The sequence below is a fragment of the Populus nigra genome, chromosome 17 (assembly GCF_951802175.1).
Source record: "Populus nigra chromosome 17, ddPopNigr1.1, whole genome shotgun sequence".
Lineage (NCBI taxonomy): Eukaryota > Viridiplantae > Streptophyta > Magnoliopsida > Malpighiales > Salicaceae > Populus > Populus nigra.
Genome location: NC_084868.1, coordinates 2902490 through 2913157, shown reverse-complemented (window position 1 = coordinate 2913157; position 10668 = coordinate 2902490). Strand labels below are relative to the sequence as shown.

General features: G+C 31.9%; 1 protein-coding gene across 1 annotated transcript; it reads right to left on the bottom strand.

The window, feature by feature from the left end:
* Positions 1-1302: 1302 nt before the first annotated feature.
* On the bottom strand, positions 1303-3267 carry LOC133677705 (protein ENDOPLASMIC RETICULUM-ARRESTED PEN3). Its single transcript, XM_062099836.1, has one exon. The coding sequence runs from the start codon at positions 3100-3102 to the stop codon at positions 1714-1716; it is 1389 nt and encodes a 462-aa protein (XP_061955820.1). The 5' UTR covers positions 3103-3267; the 3' UTR covers positions 1303-1713.
* Between the last annotated feature and the right edge of the window lie 7401 nt (positions 3268-10668).

The window sequence follows — 10668 nt, the reverse complement described above, 5'->3', positions numbered from 1 at the left end:
TAGAGGTAACAAATATTAATAAAAAAATAAAAGGTATACTAGCAATTTATTTTTTTCAAGAAAATCCAAATTATTACTCTTTTTATATATAAAAAAATTGTCGCTATATAAATAAATAAACAAAACTTTAAAAGCTCACTGTAGAACACGGTCAGTTTTCTTGATCTAGTCTTTTGTTAATATTAATCTCTTTTTAAAATTTATTTGCACATGGAAACATCGATCATGCTTCCAATTTTGAATTTACAATAGAATTTTTCTTACACTGACATTGGTTACACATTTTTTTTATATCAAATCCACAGCAAATCGAGACCAGCAAACTAGCAATAACTAATGAAGGGCTTGGTTTCACAGCCAAGAAGGACGCTATTTCCCCCCTGAATTTGCCTAAAATATCATCTCTCAGAGGCATTGAAAGAAAACTCACAAATTGCATTATTTATTAAAAAAAAAATGTCGCAGGTAACGCCAACATCTCCAACTTTATCATCAATGTTGTATTCAATTTCACGCCTACATTTTCTCAACTATTATATATCATCAGGTTTGTGCATATATGCATCAAGTTCAGAGTCAAAGTCTGATTCTCTCCATAACACGATCAGGAGAAAAATGCCGAGGTTTCAAGTCGTCAAACACCATGATCTCAAAAACAAGCTGTCCTACTCATGTTGCTCACAAAGGTCAGGCATCTTCAACAACTCCTTGCATGTTTTGTATCTTGTCTCATGCCAGAGTTTCTTGCGGAGAACTTCAGAAAGACTAAAATCGGATGCAAATTTTTAGTTCGGGATAGTTACATAGACAGATATCTCGGGGTGAATAGGATCAATTCTTAACCAAATTATCATACTCAACAGACAACCAACCAAACGATAATCACATATTAGCAACTACAAATCGAGATTTGTTTAACTTTTCATTGAATACATTCTCAATCGGCTTTCAAGAAAAGATCTTTCTTACCGCTAACATCTTCTACTGGGTCGAGAGCATGGGAGCCGAGAGAGGGGAAATTTGAGTTCTTGGGAACAAAAATGGTGTCTTTAAATTCTATAATTATTATATATACAGTCCCACAATCTGAGATCAAAAGTTCAAATTATCATACTCAACAGACAACCAACCAAACGATAATCACAAATTAGCAACTACAAATCGAGATTTGTTTAACTTTTCATTGAATACATTCTCAATCGGCTTTCAAGAAAAGATCTTTCTTACCACTAACATCTTCTACTGGGTCGAGAGCATGGGAGCCGAGAGAGGGGAAATTTGAGTTCTTGGGAACAAAAATGGTGTCTTTAAATTCTATAATTATTATATATACAGTCCCACAATCTGAGATCAAAAGTTCAAATTGCTAGTACATGAAAAGATGAGTTAAATAGAGCAACAAGAAAATGTCAGCAATTGCCCATTTCAAGTCGCCAACAAAAAGGTTTCCATTACACTATTTTCCTATGAGCATGAACAGACCAAATACATATTCCATGGGCCGTAATCAGATATTATTGCAACAGACAATTCTTTCTCCATTCTAATGCTGCCAGTCCTAAGAAATACGTATCATTGTAAAATTCAAGGGCAACACATACCAGTGAGATATCCTGAAAGCCACCAATTACAGCAGCTGCAGATCATCGGATTCTTTAGTATCTGAGAAAACCCAGTGCCATTTTAACTTTAATAATACTAAACTAGCACATACTAAACCAAAATTGCACCAGAAAAATAAGAACTTTCCCACACTTCAATACCCTCAACATTTTCCCTACTAACAAACAACCTATCTCCGCCACCTTCAATTTTCCTTATCACCCCTCTGTTTGAATCCTCCACTTTATCCACAAAATTTCTCCTATACAACCCCTCTCCACCTCCGTTATTCTCTTTTGACCAAACCTCTAAACTCCCATCTCTTCCTACAAAAACCTGGCTCTTGTAACAATGTAGCACACTATTACTTGCACCACCAATAAATCTCATGCTAGGGTTCCTCTCGTTAATATAGACCCACGGATCATCCCCTAACTTGCGCAAATCTGCCACTGCTAAATCACCAGACTTCGAGCAGACTTTAAACAACGTCAACCCACCCACGTCAACGTCCACGTCCGCAAACGAATCTCCGAACCTGCTGCTTCGTCCCGAACCTGGCTCACTCGTCTCCCAAATCACCTCCCCATTCCGTGGGTCCCACATTCTAATATATCCTGAATAACCAAACGCCCCACATGTAACCGCCGATCCGATTAATGCGCCGGTCTCCGGAAGCCACGTCAGCTTCCCGGGGACCGTGTTCTTGGAAGCGCCCCCCGATTGTCTCGTGATCTCTGATGAGATCTGAAGCGTTGATTTGTCTATTGATAGTATGCAGTTCTCTCTGTGTGGACAGTCAAAGGAGGCAAAGATTTGACTTGATGAGTCAGCGATTGAGCTGACTCGCGCTTTGTAGATTCTCGGATCGGTCGAGTCAGTCCAGTGAATTGACTCGATGTAACGCGCGGTGGAGAAATTGTAGAAATGGATCCCCGCGGCGGATTCTGAACCGACGGCGGCGACATCGGGCCATACGTGGCGGATAGAGGTGATATCTTCGAGGTGCGTACGGACTGTGGAGAGGTGGGTTAGGTTGTGATCGTAGAAGGAGATTTGGCCGCCGTGAGCAGTGCAGACAGAGCCGTCGTCTGCGGCCGCGGTGAATGAGGATACGAGGCCGTCAGAGGTGGGGCAGATGGTGGAGACGATTGAAGCATCAATTCCAGAGAGAGGAGGAGGAGAGATGGCGTCGCGGATGTGCGAATCAATGCCGTAGTAGAGAGCCTCGTCGGCGAGTTCTTGCTTAGAGAAACGGCGTGCAGTGGAGGGGAGACGGTTGGAGCGGAGTAGAGAAAGGAGGACGGAGAAAATCTCCGGGTCTCGGTCAATGAAAATCGGGTCATGGCCAGGTCGGGTCGAGAGAGTGGATAAGAGTGAATCCTGACCACCCGATTGGAGTGTGGATATTGTGGTTTCAAAAGGCTTGCCTCCAACGTTGAGCTTGATACGATCGCTGGGGAGGGTGTTAGCCGTAGAATTGGAAATTTCGTTTTCCATATATGAGAGAGGTTGACAACAGTAGAGGAGGAGGAGGAGGAGGAGGAGGAGGAGGAGGGCGGGTCTGGGAAGGGAAGGGAAGAGATGGAGGCCTGAGTAGGAATTGACTGAAATACCCTTGCTGACGGCTCTGCTGTCTGTAAGGAATAATGAAGTGGTAAATGGATGGTTTATTGGAGTTTTATAACATATTTTGATAAACCAGATAAAGTACAAAAATGAGAACATATTTAGGCGAAAAGAACTTGTAAAAGGGTTAATTACTATGATGGTGTGTCCTCAGCAGCTAATTATCCATAACAAGTCAAGCCCGAATTTAATTTTAAAACATTAACTTATTAGTTTTTTTTTTAGATCAAACATATATTTTAAATAATATGAGATGGCATGCTCGCGCGCTGGTGTGAGCTTATAAAATAAATATACTTGATAGTGTTATAATTATAAATCAGCACTAGATAAGTAATAAAAACTAAAAGTATGATGGAATTAATATGAGAAAAAAAAGTTGTGTTGATGATAAAAAAACTTAGAGACTGAACAAAATGATTGTTTTCGCCATATTTTTTAAAAATACAAAGCTAAATTCTTTACCAACTTAACATTAAAAAAAACCAACAAAGATAATCTTGGAAGAAAAAAAACCATGAAAAAAAACATTGTAGCAATTGACAATGTTTTGTGAGGAAAACTACAGTGCTTTCTCCAATAAAATCGACAAAGATAATTTTAGAAAACATCATAAAAAAAAACATTTAGAGAAATACTGTAGCAATTCACAGTGTTTTGTGAGAAAAACTACAACGCTTTCCTCATATAATTTAGCTTTATTGTAATTATAATTCTTAACTAACTCAATATTAAAAAAAAATCGACAAAGATAATTTTGGAAAAAATTATATGGGAAAACACTGCAATAATTCACAGTGTTTTAAAGAAAAAAACATTACAAAGATAAATTCTCAATAAGCTCAATATTAAAAAAATAAAATTGACAAATACAATTTTAGAAAAAAAAATAACAAAAAAACAGGGAAAAAAACTATGTTAGAAACATTGTAGCAATTCACAATGTTTTGTGATGAAAGCTACAGTGCTTCCCCACATGATTTAGCCTTATTTGTAATGACTTGTAATTGTAATTCTCAACTAGCTCAATATTAAAAAAATAAAATTGACAAAGATAATTTTGAAAAAATCATAAGAAAAAAAAACCATGTTAAGAGACACTTTAGCAATTCACAATGTTTTGTGATGAAAGCTACAGTGCTTCCCCACATGATTTAGCCTTATTTGTAATGACTTGTAATTGTAATTCTCAACCAGCTCAATATTAAAAAAATAAAATTGACAAAGATAATTTTGAAAAAATCATAAGAAAAAAAAACCATGTTAAGAGACACTTTAGCAATCCATAGTGTTTTGTGAAGAAAGTTACAATGTTTTCTCCACATGATTAAGCTTTATTATAAAGTTAAATTCTAACCAGCTCAATATTAAAAAAATAAAATTGACAAAAATAATTTTGGAAAAAAATATTACAAAAAAAGAAAACACAAAAGAAACTGGAAAAAAACCATGTGGGAAAAAACACTATAACAATTCACAGTAATTTGCGAGAAAAGTTACAGTGTTTGTCTTACATATTGTAACTGTAATTTTTCACCAACTCAATATTAAAAAATAAAATCGAAAAAGTTAATTTTGGAGAAAATCATCAAAAAACAAAACAACAAAAACCATGCGGAGAAACACTATAAGAAATCAACAATGTTTTAAAGAAAAAAAATTACAAAACTAAATTTTCAATCAGCTCAATATTAAAAAAATAAAATCAACAACTATAATTTTAAAAAATAAAAAAAGAAAAAAGAAAAACCATATGGGAAAACACCGTAGAAATTCACAGTACTTTAAAGGAAAAAAAATTACAAAGCGAAATTTTTAACCAACTTAATATTAAAAAAAGTAAAATCGACAAAGATAATTTTGAAAAAAAAAGAAAGTAATTTTTAAAAAAAAAAAGAAAAAAGGGGAAATTTGGAAAAAAAAAGATGAAAAAAAAAAGTAAAAAAAAAAAAAAGAGGAATGCACTGTGGATTACTATTGTAATTCATAATGCATTGGGTGTGGGTGAACAGTGAATTCCTCAACCCTTTAGCTTATTACTTAATTGTAATTCCTAACCAGCTTAATATATAAAAAAAATTGACAAAGACAATTTTAGAAAAAAAAAACTATATGGAAAAAAACATTGTAGCAATTCACAGTAATTTGTGAAGAAAGCTACAATGCTTCCCTCACATATTGTAATTGTAATTTTTAACTAACTCAATATTAAAAAATAAAATTAAAAAAGATAATCTCGGAGAAAATCATAAAAAACAAACAAAAAAAACCGTGTGGAGAAAAATTGTAACAATCAACAATGTTTTAAATAAAAAAATTACAAAACTAAATTATCAATCAGCTTAATATAGAAAAAATAAAATCGATAAATATAATTTTGAAAAATACAATAATAAAATAGAAAAATCATGTGGAAAAACATCGTAGCAATCCATAGTGTTTTAAAGGAAAAAAATTACAAAGCAAAATTTTTAATCAGCTCAATATTAAAAAAATAAAATTAACAAAGATAATTTTGGGAAAAAAAAACAAAAAAGGGAAAAGAGTGAAAAAAAAATGAAAAAAAATGAAAAAATGCAAAAAAAAAGAAAAAAAAAGATAAATGCATTGTGGATTACAACAGTAGAGTATTGTATAATATTAGATTAAACTGAAATTTTATAGGAAGATATTAGACACATGAAATTATATTTTGATAAGTTTTCATGTCAAATAAAGTTTAGAAACATATTATTTCAAATAGTTAAAATTATTAAACAAAGTTTAGAAACACGTTAAATTTCTCAAATTAGACCTTTATATACTGTTTGAAACATATCATACTTTCTAAAAATATATGGTAGACCTATTAATTCATCAAGAAAAGAAAGAATAACGTATTTGAAGTCATGACTGAAATCTGTCAATAATAAGTGGAAATTGGAGATTTAGGCTATGTGGAGAAATTTTAACATGAAAACTTTATTTTTATTATTCTATTTAATTTATTTATTTAATGTTGAATAATTATTTTTAATTTGAGTTTATTCAAACCCGTTAGATATTATTTAAGGATTTATTTCATTATTGGATTTATGTTAGTTGATTGTTAGTTTAGGTTCATTACCTTGCAACTCAAAAAGGATTCATTAAGGTTAATTAAAGGAGATTATATTATGTTTTTTTTAGCTGCAAATTTTAGCAGCAAGTTAAAGAATAAATGTGAGTTTTTATTTTGTTTGTTTTTGGCAAAATAATCTTTCTTTGCATGGACAAAAATCATACATTGACTTATTGAAGATTAACTATTTTCGCGGTATCATTCACATACTTAGAGTTATTATATACAAGGTTGTCTCTAGGTCTAATACTTTTTTCAATACTTATTGTTCTTAGGTACATGCTTACCTTTAGGTAATATTATGTTTTTTTAGCTGTAAATTTCAACAGTAAGTTGAAGAATAAACGTGAGTTTTTATTTTATTTGTTTTTGGCAAAATAATCTTTCTTCGCATGGACAAAAATCATACATTGACTTATCAAAGATTAATTGGCTTCATGGTATCATTCATATACTTAGAGTTATTATATACAAGGTTATCTCTGAGTCCAATACTTTTTTCAATACTTATGGTTCTTAAGTATATGCTTACCTCTAGGTCGGGTTCTATTAAACCTGATTTTTAGCTTTCCGAGTTGTTATCTACTTTATTAAGAGTTGCTTGACCACATGATCAAGAGGTCTGCATCAGTTAGTATCAGAGCTAGGCTCTAAAATCAAATTATATCCTTTATTTTCTTATTGTTAGTTTTAGCTTTTTTAGTTGTAGTTGTCTTTGATTCGGTTTTTGATAATTTCATGTCTAGAGCTTAGTAGTTTGCCACCAGGGTTCTTTTTTTAAAAAAAAGAGGTGTTATTTTAGTTTGTTTCTGTCTTAGTACATATCATTATCATAAAGAGTAAAAAACAAAAAATAACCTTCAAAAGTCATTTTTATTGAATCTGCCATAGTACACAAACATTGGATAATTTGGATCAAGCCAATTCATAAAGTTCTAAAATTTTATATACTAGTTCTAGGAGTCCTAATAGCATCCCCTATCAAACTTGAGCTCATTCAGAGATCATTTTCTATAGTAACCAAGGTCAGGATTAAAATTTATTATAACAGGTCATATTCATATCAAAAAGGAATTTAAGTCATATAAATTTAGAAAATTCTCAAAATATATATATACTTGGTTTTAAGGTACTAATAGCATCCCATATAAAATTTAAGGTCATTTGGAGTTATTTTGCTATAAAAACTAAATTTAGAATTAGAACTTGTCATAACAAGTCTAATTCGCGTCAATAATTCAAACTTGTTTCGCTTAAGTTATTTTTCAATTTTGACTGTATAATGACATCATAATTGATATATTTAGGTGTCATTTAAATTTTTTTTATAACCTTTGTATCTGTTTTCTTTCCCATCTTCAAAAACATCTTTTTTTTCGTACAAATTCGTTTGTTACTCTTACAATTATAATTGTAGTTTCGTCTTTGCTTGTTTTCATATTTTTATTTCTTCCTAAGTCATATACACATATTTGAATACGCTGCTAAGTCTATTATATTTGGTGTTGAAATCATGTTTGTAAGGGCCGAAGAAAGGTGAGATGAGAGGAAAAAGACAAAGTGAACCTATTTGAGTGAAACATGAAAGGAATTTAAACAAGTGAAAAAGTGCATGAAGAATATATATTTCTTCTCAACTAAACAATTTTTATATTTAAAGATATTATAGTCAAGCAATAATATGGCAACACAAAGATGAGATAGTGAAATTATAACTCAATTACGCATTATGAATCAGCGGATGGATCAAATGACCAATGAATTTGAAGATAGATTAAATAGGTTGGAGAGGCAACATGCTAATAATCATGGTGGAGTTCAAAATAAGCCTAAGCAAAGAGAACTTAATGTTAGGATGGTTGTTAGGCGAGTTAACACTGATGTGGATGAGTTCGTGGCTAATAATGTGGGCATGAGTGATGTTGATTTTGAAAATGTTTTCATGGGACATGGGGAGCATTTTAAACAGCAACAAAATTGTCAGTTTAGAGGGGAAAGATATGGTGATAATTTTGGCTAAAGGGGTAATTATAAGTATCAGGATTATAATGTTGAGTTTGGTGGAGATTAGGTACAATTAAGCTGAAAATACCAACTTTTGAAGGGGAGAATGATCTAGAAGTTCATTTAGAATGAAAGAAGAAAATAGAGTAGATTTTTTAGTGTCATAATTATCCGAAACCTAAGAAAGCCAAACTTGCTATGATGCTTTAATTGAATATACCATTATATAGTGGGGTCAGTTAATGACAAACTACAAAAGGAATTATGAGAGGCAGGTTGATACTTGGATGAGATAAAATTCTTTATGAGGAGGAGATTTGTGCCTAGCCACTATTATAGAGACTTGTATCAAAGGTTGCAAAGTTTGAGTCAAGATATAAAGAGTGTTGATACGTACTTCAATGAGATAAAACTTATTATGATTTAAGCTAATGTTGAGAAGGATAGGGAGGCTACTATAGCTAGATTCATGAATGACCTTAATTGTGATAGAGCTCATATTATGGAGTTGTATTATTATATAAAGTTAAAGAAGATGGTGTATATGGCTGTGAAGGTGAAAAAACAATGTAAACAGAAGGGTACCATTCAATAAAGCCAACTATTAGGCCATTCGACATCTTGGAGACCCAATTGGAAGGCTAATATCGGGTGTGGTTTATCACAACTGAATGAGAGAAGGGTAAAGTTGAATACCCTAGAAAGAAAAAAGACATCTTAGTTATTGTTAAAGGTAACAATGTTACTCTTACTTTTCATAATCATGACATTAAATGTTTTTAGTGTTTGGGTTTTGGTTATGTTGCTTTTTAGTGTCCAAACAAGAAATTCATGTTTATGAAATATAATAATGAGGTTGAGACCGATAGAGAGGATGAAGAGAAGAAGATGTCACCATTAGAGGATGCTGATGATGTTTATGTTGAGTTTTCGGTTGAAGGTGAGACACTTGTGGTGAAGAGAGCACTGAATGTGCATGTCAAAGTTGATGATTTAGAAGGTCAAAGGGAGAACATATTCCACATGAGATGTCATGTTTAGAATAAGATATTTAGCGTAATTGTAAATAGTGGTAGTTTCACTAATGTAGCTAGTACTAAATTGGTGAAAAGTTAAACTTGCATACTACCAAACATCACATACCTTATAAATTAGAGTGCTTGAATGACAGTGGTGTGAAGTGAAAGTGAATAAGCATGTTTTGGTTGCCTTTTCTCTTGGTAAATATTGTGATGAAGTGTTATGTGATGTTGTGTCAATGCAAGTTAGTCATTTGTTGATTGGTATACCATGATAGTATGATATGAGAGTTATGCATGATGGAGTGACAAATAATTATTCCTTTAAGATGAATGGAAGACCTATAACTCTTGTATCTTTGACACCTAAGCAAATATATGAAGAGCAACTTAAATTGAAGAAAGGAAAGATGGTTGAAAGGAAAGCTTGTATATCATAAAGATCTTCTTTGCTAACAAGATTATTCTTTGTTTTGATGTTAATGTTATTCTTTAGCTTGATACTGATTTTTTGATATTAAAAGAAGTTTTCCATAATACATATTCGAGGTTGAATCTTTTTTAAGAAGGGTAGGATGATACAAACTAAGTCAAGTTCTAGTTTGGCCTTAAAATGTATGTTAACTAGTTTTGCAATATCAAACATATCTCTCAAACCATACATCGAATCAAGTTGAAACTTTACAAGAAGATACTAGACATATAGAACCATATCATGGTAATTTTTGAATTCAAATGAACTTTGAAAACATATTACTTTAGAGAATCGAAGTTACTAAAAGAATCTTATGAATCTGTCAGACTTGATTTTTATGTACTATTTGAGACATATATGGAGCTACAAGTGGAATTGTGGTGCAATTAAAGTTTTTTTTTTTTTAGAACTAGACATCTCAATCATATATGGTAGGCCCAATAATTCATTCGGATGAGATAGAACAATGTGTTAGAAGTGAGGACTAAAATCTGCCAAGAATTTGTAAAAATTAGAGATTCGGGCTATATGGAGGAACTTTAACATGAAGACTTTGATTGTATTACCTTGTTTTATTTATTTATTTAATTTTTAATTATTAATTTTAATTTGGGTTTATTCTGGAACATTAGATATTGTTTAATAGTTTATTTCATTATTGAACTTATGTTAGTTGATTACTAGTTTAATCTCATTAGCTTGCAACCCAAAAAGAATTTATTAGGGTTAGCTAGCGGAGACTATATTATGTTTTTTTGAGCTAAAACTTTCAGTAGCAAGTTGAAGAATAAATATGAGTTTTTTTTTTATTTTTTTGTAGCAAAACAATCTTTCTTTAC